A 21065-nucleotide genomic window follows, 5' to 3' on the forward strand; every position below is an offset into this window, starting at 1 on the left:
ACCGGCCTTTGTTGACTTTGGCAGCTGACAGTCTTTCCTTCCATTACACAACAGCTCACCCTGGGCTATCTGACAGTATGAGTCTGTGTTATTGTGGAGGCATCATTATCAGTCACATGTACATACACATACACACATACACACACATATACAGAGTGATAGACATGTTTTGCTGTGGAAGGAGGTGAGCAATGTCTCCAGGATGCTGCAAACAGAGCACAGACTTCCGTAGTGGAACTAGGAAACGGCTGGGAACGTCTGCTGGTCGGATCTCTCTGAACCTTCTGAATCCCTGTGCTGGCTATAGCAAGACAGGCGCCCATTTCCGGTTCACACGCTTCAAGCCTGGCCCTTAGCGTCACTGTATGTATGTGTGTGTGTGTGTGTGTGTGTGTGTGTGTGTGTGTGTGTGTGTGTCAAAGCCTTGCCTTTCCTTCCCCCGGTAGAGCCTCCTCTCCCAGGAATGTTCCATTCCTCTAAAAGATGTTTTCAGGATGCCCACCCTGAACAATACAATTTATTTTAGATGCTCACTCTTTCTTGCCCTCTCATCCACACACACACACACACACACACACACACACACACTGATACACACACAGGTGGCTTTATTCAGCACACGCACACATACGGATGTGATAAGGCCAAGCATTATTTTTGAATTTCGCTGACATCATCTCACAAGGTCTAGAGTCAGAGAGCAAGTTTGCAGTTTGTACAAAGGATCATTTGTGTGTGTTTGAGTCTATGAGAGCTGAATCTTTCCCAGAACATCGTCATTGTGTTGAGTTCATTTAACCATCATCTTGTGTATCTAAAGAGGAAAATAATCACTCAGCACTTGTTATATGATAGGGAATACATTTGTTTGTTTGTTTTTTAGTAATTGGTGTATTTGCAGTTTGCAGATTTTGTTTGGGTTATCTTGAAGCTGATTTGCATATGCTTTCGTATTTCACATTGACAGCTTATGGATCAGAGGTCTGGCAGTATTCTGCCTCCTCTTCTTTACAGCTTTTTTCATGGCATGTCACCATGTTGGAGTTGGCAGGAAAATCTTTAAGACTGCTTAACGGCACAAAAACAGGAAGGTGGTAGTTTTCTTCCAGCACAAGCTGTGATAAAGCTCGAGCTGGAAGGAGAGTAAAAGGCACATGGAAAAATCTCTTCCAACTTTCCATCAAACAGACGTTTGTCATTGTCTGTAAAAGAGAAAAACCTTTTAGCTGAAGAAGGGGAGGAGTTAGCTGGGAAACCATCTACTGATAAATGTGTGACAGGAGGTGGTTGGGGTCATGGAAAATTAAAACCACTGGTGTAAAGAAACATCTTAACTATAATTTGATTACTTCACCAAGTTTAATTGATATGACAGTGATACGTTAATGCTTAAACATATATGGTATAAGTTTTGGTTTGATGGATGGCAATGACTGTCATAACTGAAAAATACCCACAGGTATTGGATGGATTGCCTTGATTATTTGTACAGACTTTCATGGTTCTCTGGCTATGTATTGTAATGATGCTGGTGATTCCTTGACTTTTCCTCAGGTACCATCATAATGTTAACATTTGTGGTCTAAAATTTCTCAAGTAAAACTCAAGTGAAAATTGATTGTGACTAATTTTGGTGCAGATACTGATGTCCTTCTCAGGATAAACTGTGATAACATAAAAATTTCAGGTTGTACAGTACTTGGATTTCTGATCAAAAAGCAGTAGAACATTCCCATTAGACTCAGCTATACATTGATTTTTATGCTAGTGCATAACTAGTGTGGGGCATGCTAATTAGTATAATAACACAAATTAAGATGGTGAACATGATAAACATAAGCTGCTAAATATCAGCATGTTAGAATTGTTCTTGTGAGCATGTTAGCATTTAGCTCAAAGCAGCGTTGTGCCTGAGCCTCACAGAGCTGCTCAGTGCTGTAGACCGTGAGTCTAGTTTAACAATGTTACGACTATGTAGCATCTTCCTAAAGCAGCCCCAGTATTAACTGGCCTCCTTCAGCGGATGCATGTGGACCCGTAATGTGCTTTAATCTGCTCTAATGTTTACAATGAGCTGTGGTTTGTCTTCAGCTGATTAAATGAAGCCTGCACTGATCATATCACTTAAGTTCATAAGACCAGGGGCACACTGGCTACAATGTGGCCTTAAGCTCCAGACGTCAGCTCTTCTGTTGGCATGCAATGTCGTGTAATGTCATATGTAAGCTAACAGAAAGGCTATAGGCTAGTTCAGGTTGTGAAGATGATCTATGTTCGCATGGATGTGTGCAGGTCAGTTTAGTTATCATGTCTGAAGACCTTACACAACAAAGCAGGACTTGGAGGTGTGCCTTGCTTTAGTCTACAGACATAGTTGCATTGTATTTGCATTGGCATGGTTTTATCATAGGATCTTTCTCCCTCCAGCTGTACACTTGCAATCTGAGCATTCTTTTCTAAGCTTCAGTCTTTCTCAAAGGGATACACAGCTTATATTATGAGCTAGTAAAACTGTGTATGTGCGTGACATGACAGGTTTACGGCCTGCGTTGCCTTTGATAAGATAAATGGATTTGTCCTCGGGTTATCATGCAACAGGCTGCTATAACATGACGCTGCCTCTCCATCAGCTTTTAGAAAGAGGTGTATACCCATGTCATGGTAAATCCTATTTATCTCTTTACAGGAGTTCAAGTAGCTGCCAGTGCCAAAGCTGATTCAGCGGTCTGACTGTAGTTAATGCTTGAGTCTGACAAAAGCGGTTTCCCACGCAAGTTGTGGCACTCTTGCACCATACAGTTTGGTCATGTTACCCAGGCTTTCACAAGGATTTGGTCAGATCCTGTCTGTCATCACTGGGTGAATGGGTTCGCTCTGGCATCATGACTGCAGTTGTAATGCAACTTCTGCTTTTAATTGTTGCCAGAGATGCGACATGTCAGGGACAGCAGTGAGCCCCATCGGGCTAACAGACCATCTCCCAAGCATAGGATTCAGCTTCAAACCATCTTCGTTAGCAAGCATCCATCCTGCTGAAGTAGCCTTGAGCAAGACCCTAAACTCCTTCCAGCTTCAGGTTCAGCGCTCTTTAAATGACCCAGACCTTTGACCTGTTTGTCGCAACAGGCAAGAAAAAAGTGGGTGTTAATGAAAACAACGGGGTGTGAAAAAGTCAGTTTCTCATGGTTTGTTATCCAGTGCCTGGCGTAATTATTGAAATGTTTGGTGGTTGTGAAATTTTACCAAAGTTTAAAAACGATAATGGAAAAAGAGGAATCGTACTTTGTTGTCTGCAGTCTGGTCTGGTGTTTTTTCTGTTGTGGTGGCAGTGTGAGACAGTTTGGTTTGTCCACCACTTTGATCCACACTCAAATACTTCAACAATACTTTGTGATCCTCCTTTAACTCTTGCACCAACAAGAATTTCATATTTAAATTTTTTTGGTGAAATATTGGATGGATTGGCATAAAATTTGGTACAGACATGAATGCTGACATCAAGATGAATTGCAATAACTTTTGTGATCTGACATTTCATCTAATGTCACCAACAGATCAAGGTTTAAAGTGTCCAATACTTTCCATGAGACTCAGCAGCATTTTATGTTTGTATGTTAACATTATGCTTGTGAGCATGTTAGCAAACTGATGTTAGCACTGCTGTGTCTTAAGTGCAGCCTTGGAGAGCAGCTAGCGAGCCTGGTTTTGTTCTTTGATGTGTAACACGTCAATGTTGTGATGATATCATCAAACATGTTATTGTCTGTCCTCCTTGCATGAAATGGCTGAATGCTTTTTGAGATTATTTATAACTGTTGTTTGGTAACCCGTTTGACATGCTGAACCTCACATTAAACAAGAATGTCTCCTCTTTCATACATTAATACCTTCTTGTTGTGTTGTTCTAAAAATATACTGCTACCGTTATACTACAAAATACTATATAATAGAGGTTGGAGAAGCGGCTTGTGATCGGAGGGTCGGCGGTTCGATTCCTCCACCGGACAGGGAGGAAAAATTTGGGTGTGGTGGAGTGATTAATGCGAAAATGCTCCCCACCTCCATTAGCTGGCTGTGTGCCCTTGAGCAAGGCACTTAACCTCCAATTTTGTTCCCTGGGTGCTTGATGCAGCCCACTGCTCCTGTGTGTTCAACTAAGGATGTGTCAAATGCAGAAGACAAATTCAGTGTGTATTTAAAAATATATATACTGCCAATCAAGTGATTCTTAATTCTTAATTCATTCTTAACAAATCCAAACAAATACTAGCTTTTTGAATGATCTATGCCTATATACTGTAGCAGTGTCATAAAAACTCACACACTCTCTGTTTTATGACTTCCAACCCCCCACCCCTGTCTGTGATCAGCTGATGTATTTCTGCACGCAATGGTCTGCTGACCCACTGCAATCAGGTGCATGTTCCCGTGTTTGTGTGTGTGGGTGCATGCATGTGTGTGGAAATATGGCAGTGAAAGTCTGTTCAGAAAAGTAAGCTTGTAATGACCTAGGTATAGAAGTTCTTTTGTTAGATAGTCTAGGTCAGGTAGTTTTCATGGTAGATCCAGGTGCTTTATGTTAAACTGAGTGTAGCCCCTTACCTGGGCAGAATTCTAGAAACTTTGAAATTCAGGTCTGGGAAAATGTCTTAAGAAATACACATAAGATGAAATTTTAATACCTGAAGAGGAATTAAGATTTACATGATTTTTTGCTTCTTGATAAATATTAACATGTACATGGACAAACTATGTAGCAGACCTCTGTACTGCTGTGGAACAGGAGATGGACACCTTGTCTGTCTGCTCAGACAAATTAAATGAAAGATGATTGATGAGTAGATGGGAATTTTGTGTGGAAAAATAAATCACAGCGTGAACTTTTCTTCTAATGCTTTTTTAATTTTACATTTTGCCAGGATTTGATTTATTTTCTGTTTCACTGGACTGATTACGTGAACGGCCACCTGACTTTACTTAGTAAAACCTTTTGGTGATACTTCCACATGAAGGAACTCCTAGGACTTACTAGTATTCATCTATCAGTCAGTGTGTGTGAGTGTGTGTGAGACAGTGCTGTGTCAGTGTTGGGTCGTGGGGAGGTGGGGAGGTGAGCCACTCAGTGAAGCTTTGTGGTGGCGCTCCAGTGAGGTGAAATTAAGTTTGGCCTGTCTGCAGAGCTAATCAGCTCTGTCTGGCTTGAAACCCGACCACTCTCAGACATGAAAGACAGCTGATGTTGTAATAGACCAGTGTTTGGAAGTCACCGCCAGCCAGCATTCAAATGCTGACTTTAGTCATGGTTGTGTTAGTCTACAAAGGAAACCTCCACCAGACAGCCAGCTATCATTTGGGGGTTTGTAGCTGCTGGTCGTATAATTTCTAGAGTTGAAGGATAATGTAAGAATTGGCTTTTCATTTAATATTTTTAGCCATTTAACATGTTGGTTTAGCAAAAAGGTAACCCTACTGACAGCAGAGAACTGGGACTTGACTATACCCTGTGTGGCATCATCAGGAAAATATAAAAGTAACAGATGTAAGATTTTAGCTATACTAAACAAAACAAAAGTTGTGGATTGACAATGGAAAAAAAATCGCAAGACCGTGAAATATCGCTCAGTGTTTTAGCATCTTTAATTCCAACTTTTTCAGCTTTTCTAATGTGTATTATATTTTATATATATATATACTTAGTTATTTTTATTTTCAGTTTCATTCCTGCCACAGCAGGCAACAATCAGTTCTAGTAAGTCACCATTTTGTGTTGGGAAAAACTTATCAGATCATTTAGGAGCTTAAGAGCCAGATACATGTCTCAGGAGTTGCTTGAGAGCAAAACCGAGCTAAAGGGAGAGCTAATACTGGACCCATTAGATGGCCCTAAATGCAAAAAATTATTCCTAACATTGCTTCAGGGCATTCACTACCACATATTTGACCATATTTGAATCCTAGGCTAGTCAATGTGGCTTTGACTGCCAGAATTCTGCAGGGAGATGTATGACTTTCTGCAGTTCAGTGATGTGTGAAGTTTGTGGGTGATGAAATAGTGGATGGACAGCACCTTGCCTTTTTTTTTTTATCTCGGGAACAAATACCAGCCTTGAGCACCTACCAGGATCATTCAGCATCCACGCTAGTGTTAGCATGAAGAACCTAAGTTAATTCATCATTTAACATATTTTTCATTGAAGTCATCATTAGTCCTTGTTAATCTTGTGGTAGCCACTTTTAGACACTAGCCTGTATAGCTAACATATCAACTTCACATTATGTTTGTTTTTACATGCATGTTTGATTCATTTGTACTGTTAAGATGTAGAATTTATACTTTAGACTTTTTTCTGTTGAAAAAAAAATGCCTTTGTCACTACCCATCCCCACCCTCACTCACCCCCCTCCTCTCTGAATGAATTAAAATTGCTTTTACAACCTGCGGGGTGTGTTACTGTGGATTAGATCTGCTCTGTGTGTGCATGTGTGTATGAGTGTGTGTTTGCGTAGTGCTTGATAGGTTTAGGGGCCCATAAACCCCTTGGTCAAGTGGGCCTGACCCTGGTGCAGATTATTGTATTTGACCTCTGACCCTGTACATACTGTGCTGGTGTGTGTGCCTGTGTGTGTGTGCCTGTGTGTGTGTGTCTTTGTTTATAGGCGTGCAGTTGTATGTCCATGACCCTTCAATCCAATATGCTGTGGCTCCAAGCCTCCTTAATGTATGTGTGTATTTGCTGCTATAAGCAGCATAGGAGACCAATAAGCCTGTACATTTTCACCCCTCACCACTCTTCTGATGGAGAGAGAAAGGAGGAAGTGGGGGGAGTGGCAAACAGACTGGGGGGAGGAACAAACCAAGGTGAGTTAGATTTCGTCATGTAAAGATAAAGCTTCGTCCGAACAGACTGAGGATTTAAGGGACTGTGAGGCTAGTAACAGTCATTTCAAATTTATAGTCAAGGGAATTTAAACAAAAGAAAAAAAAGAGAAAAGAATGAATGCACCAAATGAGCTTATCATCTGTCCTTGCACCCACCCTTTCTCTCACATGTGCTCATCACATACACGAACATGCATTGTCCTCACGCATGCATCATAAACTCAGTAAGAACCCAGTGCTGTACTGCTCCCCAGAGGGTGGCAAAACTGCTGCATGAGACTGGAGGAAAAAGGCAAGCAGTTCAGTCAAAAAACTTCTGGAGCTGGTTGTCATAGTTTACATTTTGTCTTCCCCTTTTGTGTGTGTGTTTCGCCGACGTGTGCGAGTGTGTGCGGCTCATAGTTCTCATGCACACTGTATTAGGAGCCAGCTGGGTTGGCCTGCACTCCACACATGAGCCTGATTATGACTCAGTATTGCATTACTGACATTCCTCCATAGTGCTCGCTCTTTTCTCTTTCACTATTCTTCTCCCTCGCCCTCCCCTCTTTTCCTTTATCTCTCTTTCTCTCTGGCCCTCTGTCTACCTCTCCCGTGGCTGGGCAGATTTGCTGAGCAACCACCTCCCCCCCAGCAACCACCCCCCCCCCACTACCCCTCCCTTGACCCCCCTCAGCAAAGCTCAAACACCCGACACGTGATCCATACAGCTTCAGATCAAATGACCCCACCTTTTTCCTTTTAACTGCCTTCTTTGCAAACCCCGAAGCCGTCAGTGTGTGTTACACATGTTGCTCTGGTCCTAACACTTTTGCACAGTATTTCACATGCAGCTGAGGAGGAGGAGGAGGAGAAGGAGGAGGAGGAAAAGAGGGACGGTGTAGAAAATAAAACTGTCAGGTAGCTCAAAGAAAATGTCTGTAGATGTATTAGAATAAGGGATGTGTGTGTTCAGTGATCGGTTTAGTATTTGGAGCTTGTTCTCTCTATCCATGTGCGTGTGTGTGTATGGGAGGAGTTGTGGGCGTGTTTTAGGTGGAACAAAATGTTACTTTTTGTGTGGCGCCATCAGTAGAGGGAGCTGAAGGAGATCGTTTTTTCTTTTTGGGGGGTGAGGGGGTGTCAGAGGATTTGAACGCAGCCCTGAAGATAAGAGTGTAGAGTACGTGACAGGTAGCAGCTCACCGTTTAAAAATCCCACACTGGGTTAATCCAGTGTGGGGAGGAGGGGGGGAGGGGGAGGAGGAGGAGACGGGCAGTGGCTCATACCGCTCCTCGCAGCTCAGCCTTTATGCTGCCCAGCACGAGAAGAAGGGGCAGGCTGTCTCTCTCGCGCTCCGTCTCTCTTTCACTCTCGTCCTTCCTCTGTCACCCCCCCCCCCCTCCCTCTTACCTCTCTTGCATTCTCCTAGCCAATCTGTCCCTCCCTCTCTCCCTCTCTCTCTTCCTGACTTCCTTCCCTCCCTCTCTCTCTCCCTCTCTCTCTCTCTCTCTCTCTTCTGTCTCTCTCTGTGTCACTGGAGAGCGTCTCAGTGTGAAAATGCCATCCTGCTCTCCAGACTGTTGCCTCTTTCAGGCTGTGGAGGTAAGAGACGTGTGCGTGTGTTCCTTTCTTTGCTGGATGTTCGTTGTGAGCTTTGTGTGTATGTGGTTAACAGTTTGCAGGAATAAGGACTTTTGCTTTTTTTTTTTTTTTTAATTCCCCCTTGGTGTTTATAAAACTTTTCTCAAACAAAACTCATGCGTCATGAGATTACTTTTTTCTTTCACAGGGGCGTGTGGGAACAGAGGAGGTAGCTTTCTGGCATTGCAGGGGCAGTGAGCGCTGTGATGTTGTTTCTGGTTGCAATCGGAGTCTCTCTTCGCTTCACCGTGCTGGTGTTTCTGGTGTTTTGTGTCATTTCTAGGCCACCGTTGCTGCTGCTTTTTTTTATTTAGTGTTTTCTATGTTGCCACCTCGTGGTGCCATTGTTGGACTTAATTTTCCGTACACCCCCTCCAGCCCTCACCCATCACCGGCTATGTGTCTCGTTTCATGTAATTTTCAGCAGTTGTTCCCCAGTGATTTTGTGTGAAGTGCAGGGCAGCAGAATCCCCGCTGTGAGGAGGGGTGTGTGAGAATACACACAAACAGACATACATGCACACACCCCCACGATTTCTCCGAAACGTGGAAGATAATCGGAGTCATATTCATGGTTTGCAGGCACTTTCTGATGTTTATTTCCTCATATTCATGTGTGTGTTTGTATGTTATGTTGCATGCGAGTGCTTTCCGTGGTGTGTGTGTGTGTTTATCTGTATGAATTAGCTCATACAGTGGTGTGAAGCAGCTGGTCTGTGGTTGTCTGTGCAGAAACGCACTGAGAGAAGGCAAGATTACACCCGGTTTAAATGCTGCTTTGGGCACTTGGCTGAAATGGTTCAAAATGGCGCAACAATGGGAGGTACTCCAGCTTTGAACTGTACCCGCTTGCTGCTCCAAGCAGTGACATTTTTAAGGACGAAATGCAGCACGGGTAAATGGACCATTTTATTTCGCTGCCCAAGTGTGAATATGTGGTACTTTTCCAACTGTGGATTTTCTTGCATGTAACAGAAAACGTGTCATTTTGGTTTGTGCGCAAGCAGGTTTACATGTGTATTTGTTGATGTGCGTGTGAGTAAGTTTGGTTGAGCTGTGGACCAAAGGGTTGAACTGAGCGCACAGCGGCTGGCCGACCTTTACTAGATGTCATCCTTCTTTTTATAAGCGGTTCTCATGCTGGAGTGAGAATAACATGAACAGGACTTTTTAAGAGTGGATTTGACAAAGCACCTGGTTATGGAGGTAACAGTAGCCTCAGATCTGTCACATTCTCCCTTTTCTCTGCTCATTCAAATTCTGAAAAAGTGATTCAGGAGTACTCACACTTTCTGACTGTTATTAGACAGCACGTGAAAACATGGCTTTCACTGTTCTTATGAACATTTTCTCATCATTATACCCATGTTTTTTCAGATAGTGAAGGTGTGGAGCGAAGATGGAGCCGGTAAAGTGGTGGAGATCCCAGCAGATATGATGGCGAGAGATGTCTGCCAGCTCCTGGTCTATAAGAGCCACTGTCTGGATGACAATGCCTGGACACTGGTGGAGCACCACCCTATCCTTGGCCTTGGTAAGGATTTGTGGATATAGATTTTACTGTGTACTTTCTGTGTGTGCATCTCTGTACATGCATTGGTTTTTTGCAATGATGTAGCACTTTGTGAAAACTGGTTAAACAGCAGTCTGACTTTCAGTAAGACTAACCACCAGTACTGCCAGCCAAAATCTGCTACATTGTCGGTTATATGTTTCAGAAAGAGCCTTTATTTTTGCTGTTTTTCAGTCAAAGGCCATATTTTTCTATCGATGACCTGATTGTCAAAGAGATTTATATCAGCCTTGAGATAATGTATAAACACCATGAGTTATGAAGGGTTTACCTTCCACTGCATCTCTGTATGTTTGTCTGCTGGGTTTTTTTTTTTATGTCTGTTGCGTGTGTGTGTGTGTCTCTGTGTCTATAGCACTTTTGTGTGTCTCTGCATGGGTGGGTATATTCTCTTGTGTGTACCCTCAGTGTGCATGTTCACTTGGGCATGGCACGAGTGTTTGTGTGCCTTCTATACAGCTCAGGGAGGGAGGTGCGGTGGTCATAGGATTAAGCGTTTTCCGTGTTCTGCTCGCATGCCTGCTCCCATTAATTCATTTAGGGGAAAAAGGAAGAAAAGAAAGAAAAACACGACACTCGTTCTTTGCTCCCTCACCTCTGCCTTGTCTTCGTTTGCAGCTTTATTTATTTTTTATTTTATTTTATTTTTTTCCCTCTGGGTCTGTCTTTGTCCTTGGTGAGGCTTTCCTACACCTGAGTCGTATTTTTAGAGTCAAAGGATTGCTTTGTGCTTTGCAGCATGATCTGCGTTTCTGGAAAAAAAAAGTGCACTGGAGAGATGGAATGTGAGGTGAGGAGAGAAGGGAGGGAAAAAAGAGCGAGATGAAGGGAGAGGGAAAAAGAGACAGAGGGGGGAAGAGGGAGAGAGAACGATCGAGGGGGGGAAGGGCGGAGAGGCCTGGACTGAAGCGTCATACCAGAGTTGCTAGGAACCAATCATGGTTGTCTGTTAGACGAGCCCCTAGCTTTGCTAGCCAATCAGTCCTTCCTTAACCCTCCACAGGAAATTCCCCTGCTCGCAGCCAGCGTGCGCACATACATACACATAAAGTCAAAAAGAGCTCAAACATTTCCACCCTGAAATTCCGGCCAGAATACTTTTTTAACAAGAAAAGTAACCACAGTTTCACCAAAATACATGAGTGAGTGTGGGTTTGTTCCTGTGTGTGTATGCGCATATGTGTGTGTGTGTGTTTTGTCTTAATAGAATCAGACTTTGTTAGTTAATCTGGAAGGGAGAATTAGTGCTAAATCCTGGTTGCCATCATTTTGTGTGTGTTTGTATGTGTGTGTTTGTGTGTGTGTGTGTGTGTGTGTGTGTGTGTGAGTGTCCATCCACGCAGAACTGGAACATCCTGTCACTATCAATTTCCAATTGGCCTCTGAGATCATATACCCTCAACTTTAAGAGGGAGGAGAATGCACACGCACACACACACACACACACACACACACACACACACACACACAGGGAAAGTAATTGTGCCTCTGTGGTGCACAGTGAGCAGGTTAGGCCTGTGCGAGCTCTTAATGTGTGGTTGTGTTTGTCCGTGGCTTGTACTTTGCTTATGGCTTTGCCGCTCTCAGCAATCAGCCTAAATACATGACATCATCTTCCTGCAATGCCCCCCCCACACACACACACACCACCACCATCACCTCCTCCTCCTCTTTTTCACCCCCCCCCCCTCCATCTCATACCACTTCTCCTCTCCACCTTCACCTCCTCCCGCCCTGCCTCACAGTGCTTCTTTTTTCACAGCCCCTCTTACTCCCATGCTCGTCTCTTAGTAACAGGCCATTTGTTCTTGCTGTGTCATCGTATACAATAGTATAACCAGCTGATATTCCTGGTACATAAAAGGCGATGGTAAACTCTGACCTCCAGTTTGGCGTCATTTTTTCATAGCTGATAAGCTATAATGGAACCACAGTCAGCTGCTGTATATGCAGAATTTATATGCTGCAAAATGTGACGTTCACTCTTAATTCTAATGATGGAGATTCATTAGGCTTAAACATTTGACTTAATTTTAATTTATGATAAATTCCACAATTTCAAACAGATTTTTAACATTAATCTGATTTTCAATTGGATTTCATGTTCAAGCCCATCTAAGTGTTTCTTAGAGTGTTTCTTAGCTCTTAGAGGACGTTGTTCAAAACAGTTTACGTTGAGCGTCGTCCTCTGGTGACAAGGACATCTCAGAGCATGCATGTAATATCAAAAAGAGAAAGAAAGCATGAACAAAGAGGGAGGACATGCATGCTCAAGGACTGCTTTTTATGCTGCAGACCAGCACTAAAGAGAACAAGAACGATGAACAGTGAAACTGTAAATAGAAGGTAAATTGTATTGTTAAAATGCTTAAATCTGTATTCCTTAACAGACGTTTAGCGGCCAGGTTTCAGTCAATGTTCAAATCCAAATAAATTCAGACTCTTACAATGAGAAAAAGCCTTAAAATTGTCTATACTGATTTAAAAATCTGATCTGTGCTTGAATCCAACTACAGCTCTGAGGACAATACAGAGATAATACATTTGAGGCTAACACTGTGTTTCCTGTGTCCTCATACAGAGAGATGTCTGGAGGACCACGAGCTGGTGGTTCAGGTTCAAGCCTCCATGAGCAGCGACAGTAAATTCCTCTTCAGGAAGAACTATGCCAAATATGAATTCTTCAGGAACCCCCTGGTGAGTCTCTCACATCCCTAAAAACTCTTTTTTTGACTGCTTCAGTTTAGCATGCAGTCCCCCATACCCACACCCACACTGTCTCTCTCTCTCTCACACACACACACACATACACACACATGCACACACAGCTGAGGTTCAACCTAGTTTCCAGCCTTGATATATTTTTGGATTGGAGCCGCTGATAGTTGCATGCTGACATTGAAAACCTTAATATTTGATTGATTTTAGCTGACACCTACAGGCACTCAGTGTTTCCAGCAGAATATATTTTCTAGACGTGGTGGTAAACCCTTTGTAGCACTCAAACTATTTTTCTCTCAAAATCTTCATTGATGGTCATGACGTATCGTATCCCACCACGTTAAGATGTCTTTGAGCTTCTCATTGGCACAGCGCAGATCTAAATGCAGCAATGCTTACAAGTCATTTTTTGAAAGTGATTTGCATGCCATCCGGTCTGCTTAGAGCACCGCCTGGCTATTTGTAAGGAATTCAAGACATATTATCATCAATATGACATATGCAGTATGAAATTTTGCCAGCTGCTGCATCATGTGTAATGGTGCATCACAGAACCCTATGTGCACCCCATTTGTGCAGTACAGTGAAATATTTAAGGTTATCCGTGCAGATATGATGGCTGGTCAGGAAGTAAAGTGCAGGGAAAAATATTAAAGCCAACTCCTGTGAGAAAACGTAGAGGTAGGTTACGCACCGTAAGAATCCAGAGAGGAGCGAAGTGGAAGAGCGTGCAACCTCACCACCTGGTATCAGTCGCTGTAAAAAAGTTCTCAGCACAGAGTGAGTCACGTGGAAAAACAAAGAGCAATGAGGAGAAGTTTATGCCAAGAAGTCCGTAAAGCAAACAAATTCTCATCTTTTCAAAATGTTCAGCAAACGGCAAACTAATCAAGTTAACCTGCTTGGCGTCAAAGCTCGTAGCGAGCCAAACGTACACAGGCACTAAATTTAACTTTCACTGTTGTTCGACTTTAGCTCACCTATACACTGCGTTTCAGGTGCCTGATGAAATGTGATGTGGTCAACCCAGCACGCTTCATTGTGTTTTGTTTGCACTTTGCGTGAAGTTATTATAGCAAAAGGTTATCTAATCTGTAATCAGCTATGCATGTTTTTTGCTTTTGGGGACAGATTATAAAAAACACAATTTAAATGTTTTTGTTGACCTACTAAATTACTATCCAGTTGCAAAACAGTACATGCATGTTTACTCATTTTCTATCTTCTTCCTGGTGATGTGGAAGCTCATTCTACTTTTGCACTCACTCTGTGTCTCTTTGGATAACGATGTGAGCTGAAACGTCAAATGCGAAACTGTTCACCATTTTAAGGACAGAAACCTGCTGCTGACAGCCGACCCATCAGTGTCAGCTGGTTTGCGTGGATCTTTTGCTGATGTGGACTCAGCATGGGGCTCTGCTGTTTCGTGCCGGTCGGGTATACAGTGACATTATTGCCGTGCTGATTTAGGTGTGTGTCAGAGCCAGCAGGTGACCTCAGCTCTGTGGTAATGAGCACAGTAAAACACCAGAGCGCTGGCCACGGCCTGTCAATCACGCTAAGAGTAGCGCTGCTGGCTAAAGGGGATTACATCAGCGGGTGAGATCATACTGCATCTACTTCCAGGCTGGAGAGCCCTCCCTCTCCCTCTCCCTCTCTCTCTCCCTCCATCTCTCCCTCTCTCTCACCCTCCCCACCTTCCCCCTCTCCCTCTCTCCCTCTCTCTCTCTCTTTCTTTCTCTCTCTTTCTCTCCCTGCCCCCCCCCCCCCCTCTCTCTGCCCCACCACTTTGTCTCGTCCTTGTGGTCATCAGATACACGCACACATAAAAGAGTGAGACGTATTCTGCATAGAGAAACTCTACCCCACTCTGAGCTTGCATGTGCACTAAGAGGTTTCTAGTGCCTCTCTCCCTCCTTCTTTCTTTCTTTCTCTCTCACTCATAATTGCTCTCTCTCTCTCCCTTTTCTTTTCCATCCAGAACTTTTTTCCAGAGCAGATGGTGGCTTGGTGTCAGGAGTCTGATGGCTCAATCCCTCAGTCACAGCTCTTGCAGGTGAGGTGATGTCTCAGTAACTCACAGATATCTTGAATAGCACAAACAGCAGGACTTGATTCACTCTTAATCCTAAATCTACAGGAGCCACCCTGAAAAAGAAGTGACTGCAGGAAAATTCTCTTATTGCGGCATTTTGTTTTAAATTTATTTTATCTTTGTGAGGACATCTGGTAGTCCAAAAATATGCACACGCACACTCACACACACTTCCCGAAATCTGCTAATGACATGTACCCAGTGTTGTCACTGCGATCTTTAGATCTTTAATGGATTTCACAGCATGGAATGAACCTGCGTTTCCTTTGATGTTAGAAGCAGAAACAGAAACACTTGTGCTATGTACACTCAGTTACCTCGCGGCAGCGTCCCCGATAGATGCTATTGGTGTGTTTTTGCAGAACTTTCTGAACTCCAGCAGCTGTCCAGAGATCCAGGGCCACTTGTACTTGAAGGAGCCTGGACGCAAGTCCTGGAAGAAACTCTACATGTTCCTGCGACGCTCTGGGCTCTACTACTCTACTAAAGGAACATCCAAGGTGATAAATGACTGCATAGTTATTCTGAAACTGGTATGGCGAACATATGTGGTTTACAACGTTATAGTCTTATTGTGTTCGTTAAGAAAACCTCAACTTCTTAGTATTCTTAAAAAAAAGTTAAAGTTTGAAGCTTGTTTTTCCATTGTTTTCTTTATGTTGTTGCTGACCCCCCTCTGCTTCCCCACAACTGAACAGGAGCCCCGACACCTGCAGCTGCTGTCAGATCTGGAGGACAGTAACATCTTCACCATCATCACGGGCAGGAAACTCCACAATGCTCCCACAGACTACCAGTTCTGCATCAAGGTAATACACACCAGAAATTACTGCAGCCAGGGCAACTCAATTAATCCGTGGTAGTTCACACTTTTACATTTATTTAGTATTTTTATTTATTTTAGTGTCTGGTGATTCCCACAAACCCCACAAATAATTTAACTGAAATTGTACCTACAGAAATCCTATCAAAGATGAATAACTGGCTTTATAACAGATGCCGCTTCTCCTCTACATGTTGTATATTGTGTGTGTGTGTGTGTGTGTGTGTGTGTCTCAGAGGACACGAGGGTTAAAACCACCCAGCGGGGTTGCAAACACACACTCAGCACTGTGTGTCCCCCTCCAGGAGTTATCTGTGGTGGGTCACCTGCTGATCTGGGATAAACCCAGTGGGATAAGCCAGGATGGTACAGGGAATCTGGCCCTCCTAACCTCCTCACCTCTCTTTTACACACACACACACACACAATTGGTCGGCGTGTCAGATGCTGTCAGCGGGGGTGACATTGCAGGATTTGGTAAAGGATTTTACTTGGTGGCTGGGGGTGGCTGGATTGTTGCTATGGTGACATGAATAAATTTATCGGTAGGGGTGGATTCGAAGGAGAAATATGTCTGACGTTGTTGTTACTGATGGAAGGAATAGAAGAAAGTCTGTGTCGTGACACTGGTAAAGTCCTAATTATTAGGACTTTAATATATATTGTTTAAGGGTCATTCATTGACTGTTAAGGGGTCTCTTAAGGTACCTGGAAGACATGACAAGCTTATGGTCTTGCCAATAATATCCCTGTCTGAAAGACTGTTCATGTGAGGGTGTTTAATATGACATCATGGACCAAAGTCAAGATATTTTCTCTTTATTGTTATGACGACATTCTCATCTCGACATTTTTATTATAATGTATAGTATAATATAGATGAAATAAAGCAATATTTTTAATTTAAGAGATTCCATTATTAATGTTAGAAGATATAATGAAAAATATATTTTAAGTAAGAATGGTAATGTTTTCAAACACCTTTTGCACATTTTGTCTCAGAGGATATCAGCACAGTGCTAATGAATGGCACTGTGAATCCTTTTGTGTCTGCTGGACCAAACATGAGTTGACTCTCGGTGAGGAGTGGAAGTGGTCACTGTCAGCATGTCGTTGGTGCTTTTAAAACTATGTACTATGTAAAATATGTAATATTTTAAAGTATAAATAATACATTCTTCCTTTCAAAAATGAAAAGTTTCATTTATCAGTCAAATACATTACACATTCTTACACATTATACATTCTTATTCGTTTTATTACATTCAGGAGTTTAGCAGTTACAGCTTTACTTGGTTTGATCTGACCAGTAGCATATGGGGATATTGCTGTGTATATTAAACTTTCCATTTTTTCGTTATTGTTACTTGTGGCCATTGTTAGAACATGTTAAATAGCCTTTAGCTCCAATAGTGACCATAAAATACAGACACATAGGCTAATCACTTTGGCAATCTTCTAATCTAATTAAATGTCCTGTTATGTTTACTGTTTGCTTGACAGCCCAGTAAAGCGAGGAGCGACTGTAAGGAGCTGAAGATGCTATGTGCAGAGGACGAACAGAGCAGGACCTGCTGGATGACTGCCTTCAGACTGCTCAAAGTACTACCTTTGCTGTCAAATATTGTTCAGTGAATTAAATTATCAGCACATGGAAACACGAGTTGATGCCGCCTCTTTCTCTCTTGTGTCCTGACAGTATGGGATAGTACTATATCAGAGCTACAACGTTCCCCAGCAGAGGAAGTCTAACCTGTCACCTTTCTCTGCGCCTGTGGTGAGGATCTGCTCTCTGACATCACCTCCTTATGCCCCCACTCAGCCAAGACCAATCCAGATTGATCCATTAATTAGCTGATGGTGATGTGGAAACCAGTTCACTTTGTGCTCACCTTGCGCCTTGCTCTTAAAAGGAAAACATGCAACCGTGTGCTAGGTCACTAATATTTGTTAGTTTGCTAGTCGTTTATTCAGTCATAATAGCAACAGCAGCAATTAGGTTTTTTCTGTTAATGATTTGAAAGTAGTGCTCAGTAGTGAAAGGCTTATAGTCCAGATTTAGGTCACACTACTCCTTTAAACAAACAGCAGTCTATAACAAAAGTACATTTGGCAGCTAACAACATTTACATAACCTCATCAAACAGGAATCTGCATACTTGGAGGCTGTGTTAAACTGACACTAATTGGCTGACACCAGGAGGCCTCTAAAGTAATGTCTTAGGTGTTTTGTCAAATGTTTTGAATGTTTTGTTACAGACTTATGAAGTAAGTTATGTTTAAAGACTTGTGGTCATATAATAATCCAAAACACAAACATCAGCCGATTCATTTTCTGTTAACTGACCAATTGATTTATTGAAAAATAAAAACAGTTTCAGGACAAAATTTAATCGCTCTGATTTAAAGGTTGTGATGAAAAATCTTTACACCACTGTTTGCAGAATACCACTGGACCCAGATTCGGTTTAAAAAAAAAAAGTAAATTGCAGGTAAATAAAATAATAATAATAATGCATGTTTTTGAAAATGTTTGAAAATTATCAGTAAAATTATCAGTCTTTAAAACTGTAGATATTTGCTGTAATGTAAGAGCAGTTAGAAAATGAAAAGGCTGTATAACTGGACATTATAATGGCTGAAAAAGGAGGTATGTTATGATGTCAAACAATGTCACAAAGGCAAATTTTAGGGCACCGGACAGTGAAAGGTCCTTTCATTCTATGGCCAAGTGAGTGTGAGAAACTGTAAAGGGAAATATGACATCCGAAAACCCCCCTGACACAAACTCATGTAACACAAGGTACACCAATTACTGAACAACACAACATAACATAACCATTACCGTTATCATATCATCGTAATATGCAGTTCTGCTCAAAATGTTGTTTAACTGACTTTTTTTGAAATAAAGGAAACACATAAGTAATTAATTTGAGCAGGAGTGCCGGAAAGCCAGGAGAGGCTTGTGCTTTTCCTTCAGAGAGGCATTTGAGGACTGAAGTGGGTCTCTGTGCAGACAGGATTTGTCATGCCCCAGTGACTGTGTCTGGCTTGTTTGACCTCTGACCCCTGTCTACCCCCCACCCCGCCACCACCATCCTTGTGTACCCCTTCCCCCTGCACACCACCCTCCACCTACCCTCTCACCCTGCCATGTCTCCCGACAGCGGAGTGTATCTGAGAACTCCCTTGTCGCCATGGATTTCTCCGGACGGACCGGCCGCGTCATTGACAACCCGGTGGAGGCCCAGAGCGCTGCGTTGGAGGAGGGACAGACATGGAGGGTAAGAACGGGGTGAAGCTTGGGGTTTTGGAAAGAGAGTTCATCATAAGTAAAAGAGATCTGAATGCAAAGCTGCATTGTTGTTTGATGTGATTGATGCAAAGGATACAGTGTTTAAAAAACTCTCCCTTGGATTGGTTTTGTATTGGACCCTGATTTCCCCTATCACACCAAATATATTGTCACAGGTCATTTGAGATCACTGCTTTTGCACTCACTGACACATGTTTCCTATATCTTTGACTTCTTAGCCATCTTTTTGTAGTTTCTTTCATGGAAACGTTTCCATTCAAACAGATTTTGTCTTTCCTCTGCATCTCCTTTCCCGAGTACATTCTTGTGTGCAGCAGCTCCACTTATCTGTTGCTCAGATCATTCTTCTGACCGGGCTTGAGCAGAAAAGATGCTCACATGTTTTTGGTTTGTGGCTGACCTGCATTGCGTTACGATGTTTACTGTATTAAACAGAATCAACGTTTGAATTTCACACAAAATCTAATCTCTTTGTGTTTTTGGTTAAAATAAATATTTCAGCGGGTTTCACTATAAAGGCATCATAAGACCAATGGAAGTTCAAGGCTTGCAGCTGATGTTGAATCTGGATGTTGAGGACCTTGGTTTGATATGTTGCTATCTTATGGTAAATGTTGCACATGTACTGTCTTTTGCATAGAAACGGAGTCAGCGTATGAATGTGCTGGGCAGTCCCAGCCCCCTGCACCCATCCTCTCTGAGCACAGGTACTCTCACTTCAAACCACAAATACAACATTAATTGTCCTGTACAGACTATTGCTGTAGCCAAAGACTGAACTATATGTCTGAATGTTGTCCAAGGTGGTAGAAATAAGAAAACTGAAACTCAAAGATGTGTGTTTTTCAGTGATCCACAGGACACAGGTATGGTTTCATGGACGCATCATGAGAGAGGAAGCCCACAGAATGATCATACAGCAAGGCCAAGTAGACGGGTAAGAGCATTTATATATTGAACTCACTTTTTGTGACATTATCGCTAAAGATGTTCCTCATATGAAAAGCTTTGGAAAAAAAGCAAGTTAAATGAAGATTATTTTGTCAAACGGGAACTATATGAATAAAATATGAATTTAAAAAAATGTAAAAAATATAGACATCACTGCTGCCAAGAAAACCTTAGATCTGTAAAATGTCTGTGTCTAAAATCAGCCTTTTGACTTGACAACCACAATCTTAGCCTTTACCCGGTGGATTAAGATAAGGTTCTCAGTGAGTCGCAGCTGCTTCAGCTCATGCAGCGGCACATCGCCAAGCATTTGAAACATAAGCGTATGAAAAACCACTGAAATGGAGTTACAGTAGTGATGTATATGTCATGCTTTGCATTAATCATTTCTGTGTCCCTCAACGTTCTGTGTGTCAGGTTATTCCTGTTGCGGGACAGTCAGAGTAATCCCAAGGCATTTGTGCTCACCTTGTGCCACCACCAGAAGATCAAGCACTTCCAGATCCTTCCGGTCAGTCACATTGTACCATACAGTCATATTACACTTGTAAAATCAGTCAAGACACAGTGAGGCAGATCACTGCTTTACTCTCTTAGAAATCACGCATCTCAAATTAGTGCTCACAGGTTGATTTTTTTTTCTCAGGACAGTAAAATTTACAGTAAAAATACTGTAATCAGCATAGTTTTGAGATTGACACTCAAGATTATTGATGTTATGATGTTACAGTGAAGGTGACCTTTGACCTTTTGGATATAAAATGTCATCACTTCATCATTTTAGATATTTGTGTGAAATTTTGTCATAATCAGTGCATGAATTCTTTGGTTATGGCTAAAAACATGTGACAGCGACCTTTGCTGCAGTCGGATCAGTTCATCCTAGAGTTCAAGTTGATATTTGTGTAAAATTGGAAGAAATTCCCTTAAGGCTTACTTAACTCATTCACGAGAATGGGACGGACAAATGGACGGAGGTGCTGATGGACAACTCAAACACATAATAAATAAACTAAATAAAAGTTATAAATATAAAGTATGGCATGCTTTGTAAAATGGATGGCTTGGATATCATTGAG

At 42.3% G+C, this 21065-nt stretch overlaps 1 protein-coding gene across 3 annotated transcripts in view; it reads left to right on the plus strand.

Moving 5' to 3' along the window:
- LOC124074305 (growth factor receptor-bound protein 10-like) overlaps positions 1-21065 on the plus strand; it is a 41415-nt gene that overhangs the window by 14029 nt on the left and 6321 nt on the right. Inside the window, exons 1-12 of one of the 3 annotated variants that reach the window (XM_046417066.1) lie at positions 8324-8465; positions 9882-10038; positions 12659-12774; positions 14780-14854; positions 15256-15393; positions 15592-15702; positions 17220-17318; positions 17416-17493; positions 18887-19003; positions 19676-19742; positions 19885-19972; positions 20404-20497. In XM_046417066.1, the coding sequence (XP_046273022.1) occupies positions 8421-8465; positions 9882-10038; positions 12659-12774; positions 14780-14854; positions 15256-15393; positions 15592-15702; positions 17220-17318; positions 17416-17493; positions 18887-19003; positions 19676-19742; positions 19885-19972; positions 20404-20497 (1185 nt within the window). In that variant the 5' untranslated portion in view covers positions 8324-8420. Of the gene's footprint in view, positions 1-8323; positions 8466-8587; positions 9711-9881; positions 10039-12658; positions 12775-14779; positions 14855-15255; positions 15394-15591; positions 15703-17219; positions 17319-17415; positions 17494-18886; positions 19004-19675; positions 19743-19884; positions 19973-20403; positions 20498-21065 lie in introns of those variants that run through there. The other 2 variants (XM_046417068.1, XM_046417065.1) reach the window with 2 other exon arrangements.

Source organism: Scatophagus argus, chromosome 17, assembly GCF_020382885.2.
Source record: "Scatophagus argus isolate fScaArg1 chromosome 17, fScaArg1.pri, whole genome shotgun sequence".
Taxonomy (NCBI): Eukaryota; Metazoa; Chordata; class Actinopteri; family Scatophagidae; genus Scatophagus; species Scatophagus argus.